Source organism: Thunnus thynnus, chromosome 8 (genome assembly GCF_963924715.1).
Source record: "Thunnus thynnus chromosome 8, fThuThy2.1, whole genome shotgun sequence".
Lineage (NCBI taxonomy): Eukaryota > Metazoa > Chordata > Actinopteri > Scombriformes > Scombridae > Thunnus > Thunnus thynnus.
This window is the reverse complement of record NC_089524.1, coordinates 30,375,170-30,398,781: the sequence shown is the minus strand read 5'-3', so window position 1 is coordinate 30,398,781 and position 23,612 is coordinate 30,375,170. Positions and strand designations below refer to the sequence as shown.

The following is a 23,612-nucleotide window of genomic DNA, read 5'->3' as shown; positions in this document are numbered from 1 at the left end:
TTCTTAAACACCTCTTTCCTGTTAATGCCCAAGCTTGTAACTTTTTTTGTTCTAAATAGTTCTTAAGACATCTTCGTCCAGAGCCACAGAAGACATTATGAAACTGTTTTGACACGCTGAGTAGCGTCGTTCCCATATATGAGTAAACTGAACATCATGTGTTAAATCTGTTGAGTGCCCATTTTCGTGGTGGTCACGAAAAAACATCTGTAATTCTAAAATGTATTTCTTTCTTTTATCATCTTTTTTTTTTTTTTTTTTACGTTGGTTTGTTATTCACATGAGGATTAGAACATTTTGACATTATACTGCTCTATTAACCACATTTTAAATAAAGGTCTCTTATTTCTAATTAAAATTTGAATGTCCCATTGCGAAAAAACAGAGGAAAAAAAAATCAAATATTACGCTTGTGAAATCTCACACTAAAAGCAGTCATTGTTGGCCGTTGAAATAACCTGACTGTTACTACGGAGCGGGAACCAGAAGGCTACAAGGGTTGAGCCAAAGCTGCAGTGGAATCTGGGTCAGAGCTAGTTAACAGATTTGTTTTAGCCATGCTCTTCCATTTACAAAGGAAAAACTACAGCGTGGCAGTCTGGAACCAGGTCGCTGCAGTGTTGGAAAAGTGGAAGGGTCCTCCAAAAAGGGGGAACATACACAGGCCCAGCCAACATGACAGTGACATCCAAATACTGTCGCGCCTGAACAGTGGGTAATTATTGTGGAAGGTCGCACTAACTGACTCAGAAAACCTCAAACAAGGCCTCCTAAACTGTGCAGGAGGAGTTATTTTGGCAGACAAGAAAGTTAATATCTTGTGGAGCCACAGATGTGGCAAAGAGAGGGTATATCATGTGAATGTGCACACAGCATTGTTCACACTGAATAAACACTGAAGCTAACGTTAGGACATCTAGCCAATATTTCCATTTGCTCAACATTATCCATAAACTCACCATTACCATTTGGTCATAAAAGTCAGGAGGCCTCAATCTTTAAAAAAAAGTAAGAGCGCCAGCATGTTGTTAAGTCTAGTTTAATGTAGCATTCCACAGATAAATTGCTCTGGGCTTTTTGTTTATGTCAGCAAAATTATTAAAAACATAGAGTCAGTGGCAGACATTCAGACAAAGTTCCTAGATAATCGGGTGTGAGTACTATTACTGGCGAAGAAAAACAGACCTGAGTCAAGATACGCAATGGACCGATTTATTTATTAGAAATCTTTTTTGAGATTCATACCATAATGACAGCACAGCAGAACATTACAACCCTGTCTGTTTAAGGGTCAGTGTGTAAGATTTAGTGGCATCTAGTGGAATGAACTTGGCAGAAAATGGAATATAATATTCATATGCATGTTTTAATTAGTATATAATCACCTGAAAATAAGAATCGTTGTGTTTTCGTTACCTTAGAATGAGCCCTTAATATCTACATAGGGAGCGAGTCCTCTTCCACAGAGCCCCAGATGTTGTACCGCCATGTCTCTACAGTAGCCCAGAATGGACAAACAAAATGCTGGCTCTAGAGAGGGCCTTTCATATTTTTCGCTGCCACTGTAGGTTCTCCTACATGCTTGGAAGGAGACTGTGAGGGGAGGGGTATTCAATTGGTTGCAATCTGCAACCTCACCACTAGATGCCATTAAATTTTACACACTGGTCCTTTAAAACAGCAGGCAGCCACAGTGAAAAACATGTCTATGTTGTTGGCTAAAAACCTTTGAGCAAACTGCGAATCTGAGACAAGGAGGCACTTAGACTATTGTGTCCATGATTGTGGAAATGACGTCAATCTGCTCTATCCAAAACTTTTCTAGCCAAAACACAGTCAAAGAATTAGTTCATTGGTATTGGAAAATTACAGAAAAATGGACTTAAAACTGAATTAGTATCACAAAGTAGGGAGAACCTGTTTCTACTCTAGTGTACTCAGGGTATTATCATGAGAGGTCCTTTATTAGAGAATTAATTATCTACCCATCTATCTTTTTCTCCAGTTAGCTTGGCAGGGCTGCTGACTAATCCCCCGGCCGGTCAGTAGCAGGAAAAGTAGTTCAGTCCAGTGAGAGAAGGTTTAACAGACCTTTAACACTGATCTGAAATCAGACTTGCTGTTAAATTCGTTGTGGTTTTAATCTGCGATACAGAAACTATTCAGTGTTCAGAGGTGTAGTAGTTACAACTAGCTCCAATGTCTCCTCTACAGCTTGGCTTTGCCTGGCTGCAGCTGCAGGTTTTGAAGCTTCATGGCCAGTCCCATGTTCCCTGTGATCTTCAGCTTACCCTGGAAAAACGCCTGTGAATCAGAAAGAGTGATAAACGTCATCCAGACAGTCGTGAATCTGAAGTGCGGCTGAGTGTGTGTTGTGGACGACTACATGCTGCTATTAAGAGTTACCGTGAGAGATTAACCCAGGGAAAGTGGGGCAACAGCAACAACAGCTTATAAAATGTCATGAAACTGCATGGCACACAGGCACAGAGTGGGTAGAGTTGGAGCAATTAATGTTTGTGGACTGGAGTGCAAAAAGGAGGTTGAAAAGGTAAATCAGATGAGAATTTAATAATTTGACCACTCTGAGGGATCAGAAGTTCTTGGAACATTGACTCAGTTCTCAGAAGGAACATAAAAGCTTTTTCATGGGATTGTAAGACACAGAAACGGAAGAAAGAAATGAAATGATCAAGTTTGCCCTTGTATCAATACCATCCAATTACTGGTCCACATTTCCAAATGATTTTGGGGGGTGGGGGGTGGTGGTGGGGGGACTCTTGACCATGTTCTTGCAGCAGTGCGTGGACTACTTTTCTGACTCTGGGTACATGTAATCATTGTAAATGGCTATGGACTGTTGGAAACGAGGTGATTCATAAAATCACTTTTCCAGTACAAACGACCAGGGTGGTCCTCATGATTCACTTCTTTGCCCATACTAATTCAGAGTTGGAAAATATTTCTGCAAATAACATGAAAACAAGAGAGAGCTGAAAGGTGAGATGAAATGATTTGATTCATGCCTCCCTGAAAAATTCTGTATGTGAAATTCCAAACTTTAGATGGCAGCGGTGAAAACAAATGGACTGAGATCATAAGTTCATGATTAAAATTGCACTAATAACAGTGTTCTTGGCCCAGTGAAAACACAGCGACTAATCAACACCTTCCTCTTTCATAATTCATGATCATCATGTTTTCAACAAACTGTGGATGTCTATTTATTGACATTTTTGAGTGCAGCCCATCACTACTATTAAAGTTTTTATGTTGACCCTTGCCATGAGTATATGGGACTCATCTTGCAGGAAATACGTAGTATTATTTTAGATCTTTCTTAGTCAATACAGTAAATCCCATAAAAATACAAAAACTGACAATACGTTAGTCCATCTCTCAGTACTTTCCTCTCAGTCAAACAATACTAAGAGTCTACAGGCATGTTAGCAGTCATGGGCATATGATTAGTTTTGCAGGTATTTGGTCATGAACCAAAGTACTGGTCAAAGTAAAATTTTGTCCTGAGAATGAGGTGCTATATGAAAAGTCAGGGGATGACCAAAGTTATTACAATTCCTCCTGAATGTCTGTAACAAATTTGATGTCACTCCATCCAATAGTTGTCGAGTGAAAGTGAAAAGTCACAAGGGTTCATCCTCTGCATACAATACAACAGTTGTTAAGCTATTTCAGCAAAAGCCAAAAGAGCCAACCTGCTGGTGGTGCTAGAGAAAAAGCTAGGGGATCACCAAAGTCAGTAGGCTGTGTCTTCTCGGGACCTTGAATGACTACAGAATTTAATCGCAATCAGAGAGTATTTACAGCAGCAGGATAGCATATGTGATATTAAATCAAAATAAACTTCAGTGTATGTGTTCATGATGAAAGAACACGTCAACCAGTGTGGCTCATTGATGTGTTTTAATAGTTTTGGGCCAAGAGAGACAATACTTGTTTGTTTGATTGACCCTTTTCATAGGATGTGATGAAAATAAGAAATATATCATCTCATCTTCTGAAGGCCCTGAACATCCACACATCCACACATCCTGGCTGATTAGCATCTGGTCTCTATGCTGGGAATTATGACATATTATGTGATATCACCAAACTCTCTGAACTAAGAATGATCGTGAGGTAAGTTTACCCACCTTAACAGGCACAACTAACAGGAGAGTGAGGGAGATGTCAATCAAGGACAGTGAGTGCACACCCACACAGTCGTGAGCTTAATCGGTGAGTGGAAACAGCTGTGTGAGTGCTGTGTAGGCGCTTTAGGCACGGGTGTTTCTACTGACATGTTAGAGAATAGTGTTAGCAAATACTTACAACTGTCAATGTCAATCCCTCAGTATAACCTTTCTGTCGATGTTTATTATTTGGCTTTGACAATTAGACTGCAAGAGGCTGACACATTTGCCTTTTTTTCCCTTTTTTGCACACAAACCACATTTTGTGTTTCTTAGTCAGGCATGAAACAAATCTCCATTGTTTAATTCTCAGGTCTCTTTCGTAGGCTGAATGCAGGAAATCTGTATCATACTTTCACCCTACACAGCAACAACTTTCTGGCCTCTGGTCTGAGGGCGGGAAATTGGAACAATCAGCCAATAATGACACAGCACAGACTTTCCTCTTAGTTTCACACAAGCACTATCAAAATATCCTGTTGGTGCCACATCCAACTGGCAAGCAAATCTGTTTGGACAGGATACACAGGCTGAGGTGAAATGGAATGAACTGCAGAAAAATGCCAAGAGGATATGCAACTACATAATTCTGTCAGTGCCTGGACTATTATACTGATGCCATATAACAGAATTACCGTACAGTAGAGTACAACAGTGGGTATGTTAGTACAGACATAGGCCTTGTGTACACAATAAAAAACTTAAACCTCTAAATATTTTAAAGTCACTCTGTCTAAATATCAGTAAGTGTCGGAAACAATGACTTTCTATTGCAATATGTTACAATTATGCAATGCATTAAAGCTTTTAAGGTGTAAGGGATACTGTTACTATTAACAGTTAAACCAAACTGTTTTTAAGTGTCTACACAAATATTACACAGGAAAATAAATAATGAAGTCATTTTCAGTGCAACAGATTTTTTTTCCAACTCAACTTTATAGTCCAGGATGAAATTTGTCTTCACATATGGTGAGTACAAAACATTTTTAAAAATCTGTAAAATGTAAAGGTGTCATGACCTTACAAGATATGAACAGCATTCAGGACCATATATAAAAATAAATAATATTCTTTTTATTATTTCAACCAAGTAGACATACAATTATTATTATCATCTCATAATAAAAAAGCTCTTTCTATAATTGTTTTTCTTCCGTCTCCTTAAAATCAGGATTTTTCTGCTCTTTTCTTGTTTTTTTTTGGATGCAACTGTGCATGTAACCTTTTACTAATTAATCAATGCAAAATATCATAAATGAGGCCTCAGATATAAAGTGTAACCCCAGATGTCTACTGGATCCAGCTGCGTTGTGTTCATCATGGTTCTAATGTCCTCTGAAAGGGTTTCAGAAGTGGACTGTCTCTTCTTGAGCGGCTTCCTTTCCAGTACAGTTTCAACTTGTTTTTCACAAGCATATAAACAGCATGTTTGCACTTCATTTAGAAACGATACCAGCTGCCTATCTTGTTAGCAGCAAGTAAACCACTCCCCACCATCGCCAGCACATTGCTCTCCTTTTTTTTCTCTTTTGTTTCTTTTTTAAAGGGGACCTATTATGCTTTTCCTTATTTTCATTCATATATATATAATGTTAGAATGTCGGTTGTTCATATTAAAGTGGCCAAAGTGTCAAATAATGAGGTAAACGTACGTAGAGTTAATCCCTGTGAGAAAAAGAAGCTTTCAAGGTTTCAGACTGCTCTGAACGCTCGGTTTCCAACAGTTTTTTCTACTTTTGGCTCGTGACGGATTTCTTTATATGGTCATCTGCTCCACATACTGCGCACGTTGTTTATCGCTCCGCTACGCTACCATTATGGCATTTTTCCATTGTTCTGGCGGTACTCACGCCGAGCCATGACTCATGTCGAGCTGGCACGCTGCGAGTGTTTTTCCATTGCACAGCACGGCAAAGTAAAATAAATAGTTTCCCTTTTGGAGATGTGATGGTCATCTGTCATTAAACATCATCATCACTGTGGCTGTTTCTGCTTGTATTATTCCTGCCTGCATTATTTCTAACTGATCCGCTGAACAAATAGTTTTTAGGGTTTTTAGCCCCACTAATGAAGCTCTGCTAATTCAGTGAGGAACACGTTTCATTTCCTGTAAATTCTTCACAATAAAAGTCTTCTGTTATTTAGTCTGACTATCCTGCCATTAAAACTTTAAAAGGCACCCATATTACTCTGGGTCATACAAATACTTAGGAATTTACCTTAACAGCAGATTATCATTCAAGATTCATATTTAACATTTGACTCAGAAATGTAATAAAAATCAAACTAGTCTTCCTGTATAGAATCAAAGGATGTCTGTGTTCCTCCAACTGCAAAACTATTGTGCAGCCAACCTTCATGTCTGTCCTTGACTATGGAGATATTCTGTATTGTCATGCTGCCTCATCATCACTTCAGCAGTTAAACCCTGTGTATCATTGTGTGTTACACTTTATCCCAAATGACAAATTTCATACCCATCATTGTTCTCTGTATCACAAGGTTGGATGGATTTCTTCACAGTCGAGAAGAAATAACCATCTCATGTTATTCATCTATAAAGCTGTACTGTTGAAGCTTCCAAACTACCTCATATCTCTTCTCTCGTTTAAATCTAGTAACTACAGCACACGATCCAGTAACTACATAACTAAAGATATCCCTCATGTTCACACTAATGTTGGCAGAACTGGTTTCACGTACTTTGCACCTTTTAAATGCAAACTGCCCTCAAACTTGAGTCTAACATTCCTCTTGGAGATTTTAAAGCTTTATTATATGATGTTTTTATGATTCTTGTAACTGTTTTTTGAGAGACTGAGACTGCCAGACTAAATAAAGATTAAATAAAAAGAATGAAAATGGTGATTTAAAAGGTTTTAATATGAAGCAGTAAAGCAGGAAATGTTGGGTTTTCATCAGTAGTAACTTAGCACGGCAGGCTTCCAGAAAGCTGGCCAATCAGAACAGAGTGGGCTCATTGGGAGGTGGGCCTTAAAGAGACAGGAGCTGAGACTGCCTGTTAGAGACAGAGGCTGAACTGAGGGGCTGCTTAAAAGGACCAGTATAAGATAAGCAAGTTTTTTGAACTGTGAATCATCATAATAATCATAATAGGTCCACTTTAACTTCTATACTCTCTCTGCAAACAAGAAAGTGACTTTTGCTATATATTTGTTTCCTTTCTGTCCTAAAACAACATTTAAAACCCATATGAAGATTGAGATGATTTTTTGGTCGCTGTAATTGTTCTGTCCATCAATCCTTTCTGAACATGATTTCAATGTAAGAGATGGGGGACAAAATCCATAGTCCCCATTCAGTGTAAAATAATACATTCTAAAGTTAAGATGAAGCTTATATGAGGTTTCAGCAGTCTGACTTGAGATAAATCAGGTGGTTATCTTCCACAGCAGTGACCAGGGAAACACAAAGAGGGAATTTCCTACTAAGATGACTGTCACTGTGGAAGGTACCCACTCGATTTTTCGATCAAACTTCTGAAAACTGTGGAAGGAGCCAGAACACATCACAGTCACATCTAGTAGACATTGGAGTAAGACACATATAATTTAAATAGTCCCATACCAACCAAACACAAGCTGTAAGAGTATCTGCACATATCTTAATCCTTTCTGCTGCTGTGGGCTGGGAGGATCAGCATTTCTTTTTTTGTTTTTTTGTGTGTATGCAAATACACAAGAAAATGACAATAAACTAAATCTTAAATCTTAAAATCATCATCAGTAATAAATGCAAATGAGCTGTGAATAGAATCATGGCACATCATGGCTGAATACTCACAGTCTGTGGGTTCATCTTTCCTGTCATCAAGGCCAAAAGGTCTGTATCTGACATGCAGATGGTGCAATCTGCTTTCTTAGCTAAGGGGCAGAGAAACAGGAGCTAAGCTTAACACAAATATACAGACATACAGCTTAGGGATATTTGTTCAATGGCTTGCAGGCAGTTTTACTGTATCGAGAAGATGTCAACAAAATTTAAAATGTTTAAAAGGACCAGTGTGTAAGATTTAGCGGTGAGGTTGCAGATTGCAAACAACTGAATAGCCCTCCTCCCTGTAGGAGAACCTAGAGTCGCCACAAAACTTGTGAAAAAGGTGAAAGGCCCTCTCTAGAGCCAGTGTTTGGTTTGTCCGTTTTGAGCTGCTGTAGAAACATGGTGGTGCAACATGGCAGCCTCCTTGGAAGAGGACCTGCTCCCTATGTAGGTATAAAGGGCTCATTCTAAGGTACCAAAAACACAACAATTCTTAGTTTCATGGGATTATACACTAATTAAACCATACTTATGAATATTATATTCAATTTCTGCCAGGTCAGTTCTGATAGATGCCACTAAATTCTACACACTGGACCTTTATGTAATGTAAAATCACAGAAAGATAAGGCAGAAAAACAGCCTGTGTAGGCCTTGAACTTTAACCTGCATGTCACCGTATAGTTAAATATTAATTTTCACTATATTTGCGTTTCCTCACCTGTGTCATTGTGAACGCAGCCCTTGCCATTCTTCACATCCACCACCCAAGTTGCCTCCTGTCCATTTGGGCCGTCCTTCACTTTGAAGGCAAACACCCCCCCGATCTTTTTCACAAACTGCTCCCCTTCCTGTTCAAAGTACACAGAGAGTTTCCATACTTTAAACCCTTCAAAATCAACCCTGTGCAGGTTTCTTTCCCTTTATTTACAGGCTGACAGCGTACTCACTACATGTATGACATATTTCAGAATGAAAACTCAAGCAGATACTGAAAATTTGTAGCCTATACTTTTTAACACTACTTTTATAACTTTCAAGGCCAAAGAATTACAACTTCAACCAGTTTTACCAAAATTAACAATATAAAAACAACTACAGGATCTTAGTAAAAAGAAAAAAAAGTCCCAGTATTTTATCATATTACTATCAACAGAGCTCAGACAAACACATTCAATATTATTTAATATATTTTTATACTTCAGTGGAAACATTTTATCGTTCCAGACTTTCTATTTCCACTCTGGTTTTAAAACAGAGCCTCTAACAAACAGAGAGATTGTTTACGACACTGAACACATGATGATGATTATAGCTGCATTTTAATTGTTTAAATTTATTTCATCCCCGGAGTGAAGCTGACAGTGTGGAAGGTTTTATTCTCTGATTCCATCACTGCAGCTCAGAATAACATGAGACAACTGTGTGATGATAACTGGAAATAAAAACAAAATATTATCTTTTATTAGAAAAATAATCCACACTGTTAATTGGCTCCCATGATTATAAACGCAACATTTGGGTCAGACAGACCTCATCAGTCATTCACTAATATTCCTCTCTTTGCTTCAGTAGCAGAAACAGTTTTTTATGTGACATATTCAGAATCTTTTCTTCATCATCCAACTAAATAGCAAAAAAATACTCTCTCTATACTTCAGTCATATATAATAATACCTACATGTATTTTAATCCTTAGCTTACTTTTAATATGTGGAAATTATTTCTATTGTTTCTACATCTAATTCTCTTGTATGATTACAGACTATTGTTTATATTTCACGTACTCATACTTGGTATCAATGTTTCATCTCACATCATGAAGTACTTCATTCATCGTTTTGATGATGTCACTCGTAATTAACAACCCCGCCTCTTTCACATCAACATGTTCATAGCTGGTTGGAACCCCAGAGTTGACTGAGCTAGTTAATAGCCAGCTTTGTATTACTGGTTATCTGGACAGCCAGTGTTAGATTCAGTGAAGCCAGCTAATAAAAAGATATCCTGGGTATGTTGAACTTGCTTCATAATACAGGCCCCAGGAGAGCAATGATAGTAGTTGTGAGCTCGGGGATAACAGTCAGGCACTCCTTCTGATGCTGTGCAAGCTCAAAGCACGGTTTTCCTCGCAGGCTACAATATGGCCTGTGCGAGCAGAGATATTCTGCAAGCCAGTGCTATGAAAGCGCTCGCAAAAATAATATGGGTGTGCAGCTGTTTGAGTTGCATGTGCAGCACGTGGATCTCATTTGTGCTCAGGGATTGTGGCAGAGATATACCGTCATAACATGTCTCAGCTGGCCATTCCATATATTCTTATTTTCAGGATAAATTTGACTCCTAAACTTAAATACAATTCCAATTGCCTTTATATCCAAAGGTTTTCAACACATGGCAAAATGCTGTATCTGTATATGAATGGAGAACCATGTTGATGGGACATTCTATGACTAAGTACTGTCAAAAAATTACTAATAGTGTGAAATGATCAACAAAAAGTACATTTTCATGGATTTTGTCACAGTGTTTTTATCCTTCTTTCCTTTTGTGGTGAAAGTATTCTGTTTTGGAATTATAATAATTTCATTGCTGAAATGCAATCATCACTGGTAAGCTATTTACATTCTCTGTCAATGCTGTAGTTTATTGTGCATATGGGCACATATCTACAATGAATAAGATGATCGTTTGACCAAAGGATATATATATATATATATATATATATATATATATATATATATATATATATATATATATATATATATATATATATATATATATATATATATATATATATATTTATATATAATCTTGAAAGGAGTGGGTGTTGCTGCTGCTGTTATGTGAGGTTGTGATTACAGGCTGTAAGCCAATTGATTTTTTAGTGCTTGAGTGTTGTTTAAACATTAGGTTAAACTTCAGCGTGCACAGGGTACCATGCCCTCAATCAGGTGTAATGTTTTTTTTAGTTTATATGCAGTTGTGTGTGTAATTTTACTTAATTAACCAAATACCAGTGATTTCACAAATACAGTAAGAATTGCAAAGTTTTTTTCAAAAACAGTGTTTTTGGCCCACCTAATGACCTGATGATTTCTGGCTACTTTGAGGAATGTAAAATATGAAACATATTTTGGTTTGTTTAATACTTTTTTTGTTTACTATATAAGTCCATATGTGTTATTTCATAGTTTGGATGTCTTTAGTATTGTTCTACAATGTAGAAAATAGTAAAACTAACAAACTAACAAACATTTGAATGAGTAGGTGCCTCCAAACTTTTGACTGGTAGCGTATATGAGGCAACTTTTTAATATGATTTCTAATATGATATTTAGCCACAGTTGTCCACCATTAGAGAAACAAGTTGTGCTGATCTGCATAATTTTGGTGTCAGTTGGGTTCTAAGGGTTAATCTGGATTTGTGTATTACAAACTCGATGAACTGGGTACAATTGAGGCCACAAAATGGTAACTGCTTAAAAACACTGAGTTCTGGAGGAAACCATTTGTTTGATTGAGTCAACATACACTTGAAATTATTTTTATGCTATGAAAATGACAGTTGAAGTGATCCAAACGTCCTACCATGAGGTTAAAGGCCACATGAAGTGGTATGATGCAGACCTAGAAATACCTGTGACTGGATGGAATGACAGAGCCATGAAAGAACATATGTGTACTACTTCTAAAATAAAACCAAAACTAACTAAGTGTCCTTTTAAAAGAGCCACTGGAGGAAGACTCCCAGAGAATAAATGCCAGTAAAAGTGACAATACAATACTAAAGTGGCATTTAAGGACAGGTTCACAATTTTTCAAGTCTGTCTTAAAACAATTGTCAGCTGCACAAATGAACACTGAAACATGTTTTTCTTGCTGTAAACATTTCTCCTGTTCATACAATGGAAGTGATGGAGGACAGAATCCACAGTCCTCCATCTGTGCAAAAATGGATTAAAAAGTTTATCTGAAGCTTCAGTCGTCCAAATGAGTCAAAACAAGTAGATATCTTTCAACATTACAGTCTTTTTGGTGCTAAAGTCCCTCTTTTTGTTACTGTACTTCCACTGCAGCTCAACAGGAAACACAAAGAGAGAATATGATGCTAAGAAGACTGTAAATGTGGCAGATATCCACTTGATATGACTAACTCAGACTGCTGAAGCCTCATATAAGCTTCACATCAACTTTTAATTGCATTTTTGTACAAAATGACTGTGTGGACACACTGTGGATTTTGTCATCCATCACTTACATTGAAAGCACATTTGAAGGACATCTTTTAATAGCCAGTATGAACAGGAGGAATGATAACAGCGAGGAAAACCTCTTTCACTGTTCATATGGACACCTGACTGTTGTTTTAAGACAGGACTTGAAAAATTGTGAACCTGTCCTTTAACAATAATGTCTCCTATAGTGAGAGATGTTATCACCTCCTGAAGCTTTTTGTTGATTTCCTGGAACACAGCATGTGCTTTGAAGCCCTCCAGTCCATCACTGGCATTGGTGTTAACTGCTTGAATCCTGGACATGGTGAAGGAAAAGACAAGGAAATGAGAAAGTTAGCGATCATAACAAAGAGATAAAAACACACAGAGATACAATCTAATTCTTTTATATTGGCCTCAGCAAAGGTGCTCAGTGTGTGTTCACTCTCAGTCAATTTCATAGTATAGCAGGTGGATAGCACCATGCAATCACCAGCATTGAGGTGACACACCACACAAAATCAAATCAGTTGTCACTTCCACAAACTGGATGAGGATCCATCAACTAACACCTTCACTGCTTAATTCGCAGTCTTTGTACTTAAACATCAACACAGCCTCTTCCAGCTGCCACTATCTTTATACCTGTATACAGCTGCCAATCTTTATCTTTATACAGCTGCTACTATCTTTATATCTTTAAACTGCTGCCTGCTGGCTGAGGAGATGCTGCTGCTGTGCAACACAGTGGCAAACACTCCATGCTGCAGGTGTTGAGGGGGGTCATTTTTCAGGTTTACACAAACGGGGCCAACTATATAATTATGTACTAATTAATCAACGGGGGGTAACACCCCGTTGTAAAGGCTTGTAAGCTGGTAAATGTACGAATGAGCTGACTTAAACAAGCGTTAACGTTGCAGTTTGACATTTTGTAGCTAACTTGGTGTCATGTTAACAGGGACAACAAGGCTGACCTCGGTGAATTAATCAACATTCAAACCAAAAACAATGCAAACAAACAAAGTTCAGTATTCATACCTTAATGTCAGTACTTCAGGCATTTTTGCGAGAACGTTAGGTGAACAAACAGCCTCAAGCTCAACGAAGCCGCTGATGTAGCCTGTACTTGCCTGCTTTTGCTAACTGCACTTCCTTGTTTCTTCCTCCTCTCCCGGATCTTCAGACTCGACGTGTCGATGTCAGATAGCCCCGAGTGTAGCCTTTATGTGTTAAAAGATAGTCTTGCCACATTATAGTCCACTTTAGGCTCTACAACAGTAACATACGTTCTCAGTTTATTTTTAAAAAAAAAAATAGGAGTCAGACCAGCGGTTTGCATGTTTTAGCACATCTACTACAACGTAGCCCACATCACTACTAACTCTTCTGCAAACTATGCTGCTATTGAATGTATTGTTTTCTATCTTTTCAGGCAACTATCGACTATCATTCATCTCTGTATGGTCTGAAAATCATTCAGCAGAGTCTTGCTTGAGTTGTGTAAGTCATCTCAGTGAGGTCAAAGCCTGCTTTAACTTTTGTCAGTGACATTATATGCGGTAATACTGTGCACGCTGTTCAAATCAATCCTGCCCATAGTCGTAATGAAAAAAACATTAAAGTTACTCTCCACTAAAAAACATGTTTTTCTTCTTGTTACTTCAGTTGAAATGTTTGAGCTTCACTGTTCAGAATGAAGTATGTGCAGAGTTTGACATGTAAAGGGTGTTTTCACATTCATCTGCTGAAAGTAGAAAGTTCCTCTGTGCTTGTTGAAAATCTAATTTTAAGGGACAGGCCTATGAGGATGATTTGTGACATCACAACTAGTTTCAAAGCCAATACTGGTCCAATATTCAATTTACACAATTGTGATGTGGAAAGTTGACGCCTCCGGTGCACAAACACTGAGAATGGACTTTACAGTAAATCTTGTGTCCAGCAGTTAAACTTCTGAGATCAAATACATTCAAATATTCATAGATTCTGTGTTTTTTTTGATGAGGGAGAAGGAGTAGATATCATTTTAAGGAATTTCATGAGGTTATTATTGTTCCAAGCAGAGTATTTTTATATATCTTAGTACATGTCTGGAGGGGATCTTTAATAGATAAAAATATAGACTTGGATAGTAACATTGATGGATTACACAAGTGCTCATTGATTTTTTCTTGCAAACACACTGGTACCTAAAGAGACTTGAGAGGTACCAACTCCATTTTGGATATTGATTTCTGTGCTCATTTCACAGCCAAAAAGATGAACGTCAAGTTAAATTTTTGGGTAAAATGAAGCATAAAATACTTCCCATGCACACTAGTTTATGAACTGTATTATCCTAGCCTAGAGGACAAGTGGAAACTGGGGGGCGGGTTATTGTGTTGTCTGCCTTTCAGAAATGACATAACATAAGGTTTGCATGGCTATCCTTGCTTCCAAGGTTTTAAAGATATCCTATCACATAAATCTTGCACAACTGGTAAATACCCAATAAGATATACAAGAGAACATTAAATTATTACTATCGCAACCACAGAATCCTCAGTGGTCTTTGTCTGCCTTGGTTGTGGACAGAGGCTTGATGGTGTTTGTACAAGAGGATGTTTATTCCTGTTTCTCCATAATCCCGTTCCAAATACACACAGACAGATTGTCAGACTTCAACACTTAAGGCTTCTTGCCAAAGTCTGTGCAATTGCACCTTTGATTTCAACATGATAGGCGCTGAGAAATATGATGGTGTTATAGAGAGATAAGCTCACAGACAACATGTGCATAACATTTTTGCTTGTAGCCGATCAAAAGCCAAGATATAACATTTCTGATGTCAATTTGATACACAAGTCGAAGATATGGTGACAGGTGTGTTGGTGAGAGTACTTTTTTGATGTCATACAATCAGAGAACATTTCAATGTGCAGGATGCAAGTGTCTATATGCTGTAGGCTATTCAAAGAGGGCAGGTCAGCAAATGACACCGCATTTAATGTACACAGCATGAGAGGAGGCAAACATGAGAAAATCTCATCAGTCTAATGGAAGCGGTGAACTGTCACCCTCAATGCTTTTCTAGAGCAGTGAGGGGGGGTTCATCGGATAGTGGCAGGCAGAAGCTGGTGCGTGGGGGGAGGGCTCAAGACCAAGCACCCAAATCGCCCTCTCACTCATCACTATGATAGGCTGAACGCTTGCCAAGCCACGGGAAAGGCATGCTGTCATGCTATATGATTCAGTCTGGGCTTTTTTTTTTTTTTGTAGTCCATGTGTGGAGTTTGAGCTCACCACACAGCTTGGTGAACTTGACAGCCACTAATCAGGAGCACACTGCACTCTGCTGGCCTGAAAGCTAAATAATAACAGGTTGAAAATACTGTAGATAGTTCACAGTGTGCCATCAGCCAAAGTTCGCCTTTTTTCTACACAATGCATCGCAAAATGTTGGTAAATGTTAAGGTTTGAGCTTGGAAATGTGCTTTTTAAGTGTTATACAGTATGTTTCAGATTTTACATGTGCTATGTTAGCACATAGTCCTATTGGATACTGCCTGAACTTGAAGAATTATATAAAACAGCATTTGCAAAGTTATTGTAAAATAACTGGTGCAATAAATAGTCAGAAGTAACTAACTTAAACCTGACTTGTTAAACTTGAAACCTGTATGTGAAATAAGGTTCATAACAGGTGATTTATATGTAGTTCCGTCCCAGTAAGCCTTGCTTGAGGAGGTTGTGATGTAGTAGGCTAAACAATGACAGAAAGGTGAGTTGAATTATAATAATGGGACAATATTTATGGAGAAATTACCTACTCTTTTAGCTCACATCTGTGCAAAGGGAACCCCCTGCCTCTGTGAAATATTTCACACCTAAGGGGTAATCATGGTTGCATTTTGAATGAAAGTGAGTTATGAGTTAAATCAAGTTGAATTAGGCACCTTTTTACACTGCGATGATACACAAGGCAATGTTTCACATGTGATAAAAGGCATACGTTTCACCCATATAATGATGTTAACACAGATGTCATTTTATTTAGTCTGGGTCATGAATGCTTGAATGTGTGTTGTTTGTACTGTAAAGCCTGACCCATACTGGATTTTTTAGGCTGAATTATTAGATATATTAAAAGATATGTACTGAATGTGACAGTTGTCAGTCAAACTTGTAAGGGCTCTCTGGTGGACAGGCTATGTAATAGTAATACTGTTTATAAACCACCTCAAACATATCTTTGACATTTATGTATTGCAGTATCTTGCTACTTCAACCTACAGTTATGCCGAATCTGATATATCTGGAACAAGTCTATTTATTTTTCAGGTTCTGGTACTAGCTTCATTTCATTTTCGTTTATTTTATTGTGATGTATGTATTTTTTTTATTACAATTGTATATTCATTTTATTGTAGTTCTTTTACTACATTGTAATATTGATCCCTTGTGTCTGTGATATTAAAATGCATATTTTACTGTTAAAGTCTATGTTGTAGTAACATGTTTAAAAATTACAATAAAGATGAAAAACTGTTGTTTTGTCTTATCTCTCAAGACGTAGTTGAAAGACTGTCACCTCAGAGCAGTGCTGTATATAAATATATATTTATATAAATATATATATTGTATATGTATATAGGGGAGACAAGGGACAGTTGTAACACTTTTTGTGATTTTTCCCAATAAATCAAAAACCATTGGAAATGGAACAGTCCATTTGCTATATTATAAACTGCAATGTGTCAACTACTGAAACAATGTATTTAAGTGGTTTATGAAATATGTACAGGTTGCAAAATTGATTTAAATACAGTCACTCCACTGTTACAACTGTCTCTGTACACTGGGGCAGTTGTAACACATGCCAGGGATGGTTGTAACATGTCAAAAATATACATAATTAATCAATCATATACTCAAAATGAAAAAGATTATTTATTATTCATGTTACTGTAACTATTCATTTCTTTTTTTAAAAATTAATGAATACCCTTTTTCACACTACATGACAAAAAAGAGGGGAAGCCATCAAATTATAATGCAAGAAAGTTATTTAATGAGTAGAACACACATCCTCAGAAAGTTTAATCATGAAATCAAAATGGATTAGTTTGAGGACAACATTCAGTATAGGGTCACATGGCAAATGACGTATGATTTGGCCACTGCCCTGAATGATTTGCCCTGTTTAATGCTATCTGAAGCCGTCTCCAGCAAAGGAAGTGGGACTCCCCTGTCTGTCTTCCTCTTTCTGATATTTAGCATGCTGTAAGCAAACACATGTTTCCACTGACTATTAGCATGCAACTGATTATCATTAACATAGCATGTCATTTTATGACATTTTGCATTTAATTTGCTATCTATCTATCTATCTATCTATCTATCTATCTATCTAGTTTATGTAGACCTTTAGGTTTTTAAAATATTAATGAAATCTGATTCAGGGACAGTTGTAACAAGGTGTTACAACCATCCCAGTATCACCAGCCATGTTTTCACCTCATGTGAACTAGCTTGACTGCTACATGTTAGCCATTTTTATTTGTAGCTTACAAAACAGTGATTTTAATAATACTTGTTTGGATTCCTGGACATTTGATCTCAGGACAGTATCCAAAAAAATACATCTGATTGAAAAGTTACATTTTTACCTCAAAAAAACACTTTTGGTGGTAACTTTCTCCAGAAGTTTCAAATGTGGCTCCTTTTTTGCAAGCAAGAAGACAATCTAACTGAGCGTGTGCAGAGTGAGTGTAATCACTGTAGCTTGTTTCTGATTGGAGGAATTCAAGGTGTTACAACCGTCTTATGTTACAACTGTCCCTGGTCTCCCCTATATAGATATACAGTCTGTAGCTGTGGACTGATGCCGCGTTCACGTCTTATGACAGTTATCGTAATTACGAATACTAACTTATAAAAAGCGTTCCTCTCAACATAGAAGTCGTAATTGCGACAAGAAAGCCTCTAAAATTGTCCGAAATGTCCGACTTGTCGCTACATAATACGGAAGTGTTTGGAAATCACGTAAATAGGTACGCCTCACATCGGCAAAAGTCCGTTGTTGAAGGAAATCAAACCCACATTTACTGGATATGTGTTATATTGACCATGCACAGTATTTTTAACCCTCACTCGACCAACTCTGTAATTACAAAGCCTTCTTGAGCTGTGATGTGAACGCTCGCAGTCTGTAAACATCATGGATGTATTATGATGAACACAGGGACCTTCTCCACTTCTCCCATTCACACTATAAAACATGAATGCGGCATGTCACGTGGCCAGTATAGCCGGTTAGACTTCCTGTTGTCAATTCAGTGTATTCAAGTGTGTGTTTTTACTCTAACGGATATCTAACGTAACACTTCATTGTGTTTGCAACAAGTCAGAAGAGGGTTTTCTGTGTGAGTCACCTTTTTATCTCAAGAGAAACAGTTCGGAAACAAACAGGTCAGCTAGAAGGGCAATTTGACACTGACTATTTTTTGCATCACGGTAGCCTTAACTGTCCGGTGTGCTAAACGTCAGTACAGCTCCACCAGGTATCCAGTTTGCTTGCTAGTACCATGTCGAAACTGCTCTCAATGCAATGCGTCGCCTCTCTGAGGAAACCTGGAGCTCTGATTCATTTAAGAGCGACTGCTTTGGGGATCGATAAGCGGAACTACAGCAGCAAAACAGGCTCTTCATCCGAGTATTTGCACCGAAGCGTCGTTCCATCGATGCATTACCAGAAGAGTTTACCCAGGTAAGGAGATCATTCTGAATTTTGTCATGCTCATTTTGTCATGCACATTTTTTCGACATTACTCTAATATGATGTTTGAATTCATAACATTAAAGTGGTCTAATATGAATCTAAATGACATTTGAAGAGTTATATGATGTAGTAAGGTGTTTAATTTGAAGGAAGGTGACCCATCAAGCTTTTAGATGAATCTAGGTGAAAGTGCATTGTTTGTATTAGCTCGATGGCCACTAGGGGGCATCACGTGACTAACGTCATGTACTGGACAGCTGAAATACCTTCTCTCTGATTTTACATTTTGTGAATTGTTTAGGTTACCCGTACCAAAACTGGAGGATACTATCAGGAGGTATTTAGCTGCTCAGAGGCCGCTTTTGGATGATGAGCAGTTCAGGTAGGTTCATGACTAGGACCTTTTGATTTCATTATTTGGTCCTTTGCAACCAGAACTAACAGATTAAATCTTGCAACAATGTTTTTTTGTGTGCCCTCAGAACAACAGAGAAACTTGCAGAGGATTTCCAGAACGGTGTGGGGAAACAGCTGCATGAGGAACTGGTAGCTCAGGACAAAAACAATAAGCACACAAGCTACATCTCAGGTGAGTGTGCCATTATGTTAAAGTCCCCCTCCAGTCAAAAATGTTATTTTCTTCTTGTTCCTACAGTCAGATATTTGAGCTTCACTGTGCAGAATCATGTATGTGCAGTCTGTTTTCACATTCATCTGTTTGAAAGTGGAAAGTTTCTCTGTGCTTGTTAAAAAACCTAGTTTTTAGGGGCGGGTCTTTGAGCATGATTTGTGACATCACCACTAGTTTTGAAGCCAATTATGGTCCAATGTTCAACTTATATAAGTCTGATGTGGAAACATGAAGCCTTCAGTGCACAAAGACTGAGAATGGACCTTACAATGAAGTAGGAGACATCTTGTGTTCAGCAGTTAAACTTTAGATTAACAATATTTACATATTTATAGATTCTGGATTTTTTTAATGAGGGAGAATGAGTGATGTCATTTTAAGGATTTTACTTGGTAATTATACTTTTTTTTCTGTGAGAACCACATCATACACACACGATTGTTTTAATACATGTGAGGAGGGGATCTTTAAATTCTGCATCAACATGAAACTGAGCATCTTGAATGCATGCAGACACAAATGAATCTTGTCTTCTTTGCTTTCAGCGCCATGGTTTGATATGTATCTTTCTGCACGTGACTCTGTGGTGCTGAACTTCAACCCCTTCATGTCCTTCAACCCCGACCCTAAGACCGAGTACAATGACCAGCTTGTGCGGGCGACCAACATGGTGTGTTCAGCAGTGCGTTTCATGAAAACTCTGCGAGCTGGAGTACTGGAGCCAGAGGTTTTCCACCTTAACCCGGCAAAGAGCGACACAGACGGCTTCAAAAATCTCATCCGCTGGGTCCCGTCCTCGCTGTCTTGGTATGGAGCCTACATGGTGAATGCTTACCCCCTGGACATGTCTCAGTACTTTCGCCTCTTCAACTCAACTCGAATTCCCAAGCGCGGGCGAGATGAACTGTTCACCGATGAGAAAGGCCGACATCTCCTGGTTATGAGGAAAGGCAACATGTATGTGTTTGACATAGTGGACAGGGATGGGAATCTGGTGAAGCCTGCAGAGATCCAGTCCCACTTGAAGCACATTTTGTCCGACCCGACGCCAGCGCCTGCCTTCCCTCTCGGGGTGCTGACCAGTGAGAACAGGGATGTGTGGGCCGGGCTGAGGGACAAGCTGTTAGCGGCTGGAAACGCAGAGGATTTACGGATGGTGGACAGTGCACTTTTCTGTCTCTGCCTGGATGATGAGAACATGAAGGACCATATTCACATCTCCCACAACATGCTGCACGGCGACGGCTGCAACCGCTGGTACGACAAGTCCTTCAGCATCATTCTAGCTAAAGACGGACAGGCAGCCATCAATTTTGAGCACTCCTGGGGCGATGGTGTAGCTGTGCTCCGCTTTCAGAACGAGATCTTCAAAGACACAACCGAGCAACCGCTGGTACACCCGGGTTCTGCTCCAGCTGCTGTGGATTCAGCCTCTGCTGTGCGCAGACTGCAGTTCAACCTGGACGGCGAGCTGAAGAATGGCATCACAAAAGCCAAAGAGAACTTTGACTCAGCTATATCAAAACTGACCATTGATGCTATGGAGTTCAAGAAGGGTGGGAAAGAGCAGTTAAAGAAGAACAAGTTGAGTCCAGATGCTATAGTGCAACTGGCTTTTCAAATGGGCTTCCTGAGGCAGTATGGACAGACAGTAGCCACGTACGAGTCGTGTAGCACTGCAGCGTTCAGGCACGGCCGCACAGAGACCATCCGTCCAGCCACCATACACACTAAAGAGTGTTCACACGCCTTCGTCTGCCAGCCAGGGAAACACAGTGTGGAGCAACTGAAGGCCATGCTCCATCAATGCTCGAAATATCACGGGCAGCTCACCAAGGAGGCAGCTATGGGTGGGTATAAGACGTTTCTACATTTGGTTTTTAAAATCCCCTGAAATATTCAAAATACTGTCCAACTGAAAGACAATTGGAGCTTGTTTCTGAAAAGGCTCCATAAAGCCATTTTTCCTCTTGCACTCATTACACTGTAACATATTCCTGATGTCATTTTATGTACAAAGACAAGATGCTTTGGTGATTTATTAACAGGAATGACAGTCCAGGATTAACTATCTAAGTCAGCCATAGCTCCAGCGCCCAAACTAGATTTGTATGGAGTACAAGCTGAACTACTTGAGACATGGAAACCACTAATCATATTACATTTTCATCTTACTATCAATATTTTATAATTAAATCAAATAGTTGTGATTATTTAACATATTTGCACATTTATTCTGCATGTGCAGTGATTCTGGACACAGTTTTTTTTCTTTTCTTTTTGTTTGTGGGAAACTACTACAGCAAGGCTTTGTCTGATACATCAATTTTTGGTACATAAAGTGCCATATTTAAAGCCACTGAAAATTTGGCTTCAACATTGTTAGTATTACTCTATAATATAAAATGTTCATGACTTAATAAGAAAGAAAAAACTTGGGGGTACTGCAACCCTGTCACTCATAATAAACAGCTGATTAGGAAAATAAGTTTTCCATCTTTGATACTTGTACTGACTGCCAGCTGTTGGAAGCTTCACACCAACACTTCCTGGTACCTGCATTGAGCAACCTTTATTTTTGAAATCTAAGAGGTAAAATTGCACCAGTTAAGACATCAGCTGTGTCCCAAATCCATACTACATACTAACTGCACCTAATATACAAGAAATCAATAATCTTTACTGTTTAATATTAACAGGCAACATGCAATATATGCACCATATAAAGTCAATCAAACTGTAACTAGAATGACACTAACAATTAACTCTAAAGGAGAGGAATCAATTTTTTTTTCCCAAAAATGGAGTAGTTTTTTGCTCTGAAGTGTTCCTGGAGCTGTTTCACCACCATCCACTGTCTTTCCCAGCTGTGACAACCTCCTCCACAGTGTGAACCAACTGCACACTGGAAACCTGCTTAAAATTAGTTTGTAGTATGGATCAGGGACACAGCCATGGTCTCAACTCACTCACACACACACCCTTTGATCTGCTGCACTAACCACTTCCTTCATTTCTCTCACCAGGTCAAGGTTTTGACCGTCACCTGTTTGCCATGCGATACCTGGCCAACTCAAAGGGTCAGGCTCTGCACAGCCTGTACGCAGACCCTGCTTATTCTGCCATCAACCACAACATCCTCTCCACTAGCACTCTCACCAGTCCAGCTGTGAACCTTGGTGGCTTTGCCCCGGTGGTGCCAGATGGGTTTGGCGTTGGCTACGGTGTTCACGACGACTGGATCGGCTGTAATGTGTCCACCTACCCAGCTCGCAATGTCCACGAATTCCTGCAGTGTGTCCATAAGTCTTTAGAGGACATTTTTGCTGTCCTGGAAGGAAAACAACTCAGTTAAAAGACAAGCGTTTGTCATCACTGAAGAGAAAATGATAGTTTTACTATTTCATGAAGGTGAATGCAGTCATTCATAATTTAATACTTATGGGAAAAGATGCTTAAAGTGAGATAATATATTTTCTACACTAACACCAATAATGGGAAAATTGTCAGTTTTCATCTTAAACTGATTATATCTACGGACTTTCCAGGACACAAGTCTCTGAAGTTTGACTGAACTTTACAGCAAGTTCATTCTGACAGTGTGCAGTGAGCTGTAGCCTAATGTGAAATGTTAGCTGTCTTTTCAATTTCAGAGTAACAGAAGTTATACAGTGACAGCCCAGATTCAAGGTGCTGTTCACATAATTTATGCAGCTTTTTTCAGACTTAGAACTTTTCTGCAATAGTACGGAGACGGACGCTGTGCCTTATCAGACTGTTGCACGTCACACAGAGCATTTCTTATCATTACTGTAATAACTTTGATGCCATCATTCTCTATCATTAACCGCCTTATTCATGTGGTTGAATGTATTTTGAAATAAAACTTGAATTATATTTGCTACATTTTTCATATGTACCAGAAAATCCTCCCATTAAAATGCATTATTACTAAAACTATTCACTATACTACGTACTATACACTAGAACTACATTAGTCACTGAATGTTACCTGTGATGTCCTT

The 23,612-nt window shown here is 38.6% G+C and overlaps 2 protein-coding genes across 3 annotated transcripts; one reads left to right on the top strand and one right to left on the bottom strand.

Annotated features, from left to right (window-relative positions):
- Positions 1-1,196: 1,196 nt before the first annotated feature.
- On the bottom strand, positions 1,197-13,382 carry scp2b (sterol carrier protein 2b). 2 transcript variants are annotated; one of them, XM_067597925.1, is made up of 5 exons: positions 13,235-13,382; positions 12,419-12,509; positions 8,698-8,827; positions 8,001-8,080; positions 1,197-2,304 (listed from the first exon to the last, which is right to left on the bottom strand). In XM_067597925.1, exons 1-5 carry the CDS (start codon positions 13,255-13,257, stop codon positions 2,209-2,211), a joined length of 420 nt encoding a protein of 139 aa, XP_067454026.1. In that variant the 5' UTR covers positions 13,258-13,382; the 3' UTR covers positions 1,197-2,208. The 2 variants fall into 2 exon arrangements, with proteins under 2 accessions (XP_067454026.1, XP_067454027.1); XM_067597926.1 differs by having other exon boundaries at positions 2,221-7,215.
- A 5,085-nt stretch (positions 13,383-18,467) lies between these two features.
- cpt2 (carnitine palmitoyltransferase 2) lies at positions 18,468-23,484 on the top strand. Its single transcript, XM_067597918.1, has 5 exons — positions 18,468-18,944; positions 19,258-19,338; positions 19,439-19,545; positions 20,133-21,437; positions 22,614-23,484. Exons 1-5 carry the CDS (start codon positions 18,763-18,765, stop codon positions 22,940-22,942), a joined length of 2,004 nt encoding a protein of 667 aa, XP_067454019.1. The 5' UTR covers positions 18,468-18,762; the 3' UTR covers positions 22,943-23,484.
- Positions 23,485-23,612: the final 128 nt, after the last annotated feature.

Bases quoted from the DNA above. Each gene is read 5' to 3' on its own strand.
- scp2b (XM_067597925.1), bottom strand. From the start codon at position 13,257: ATGCCTGAAGTACTGACATTAAG. The intron at 12,510-13,234 runs GTATGAATACTG...CACCATGTCCAG, and splicing joins CCTGAAGTACTGACATTAAG to GATTCAAGCAGTTAACACCA. The intron at 8,081-8,697 runs GTGAGGAAACGC...TCTGCCCCTTAG, and splicing joins CTGCGTTCACAATGACACAG to CTAAGAAAGCAGATTGCACC.
- cpt2 (XM_067597918.1), top strand. From the start codon at position 18,763: ATGTCGAAACTGCTCTCAATGCAATGCGTCGCCTCTCTGAGGAAACCT. The intron at 18,945-19,257 runs GTAAGGAGATCA...TGAATTGTTTAG, and splicing joins TACCAGAAGAGTTTACCCAG to GTTACCCGTACCAAAACTGG. The intron at 19,339-19,438 runs GTAGGTTCATGA...GTGTGCCCTCAG, and splicing joins TTGGATGATGAGCAGTTCAG to AACAACAGAGAAACTTGCAG.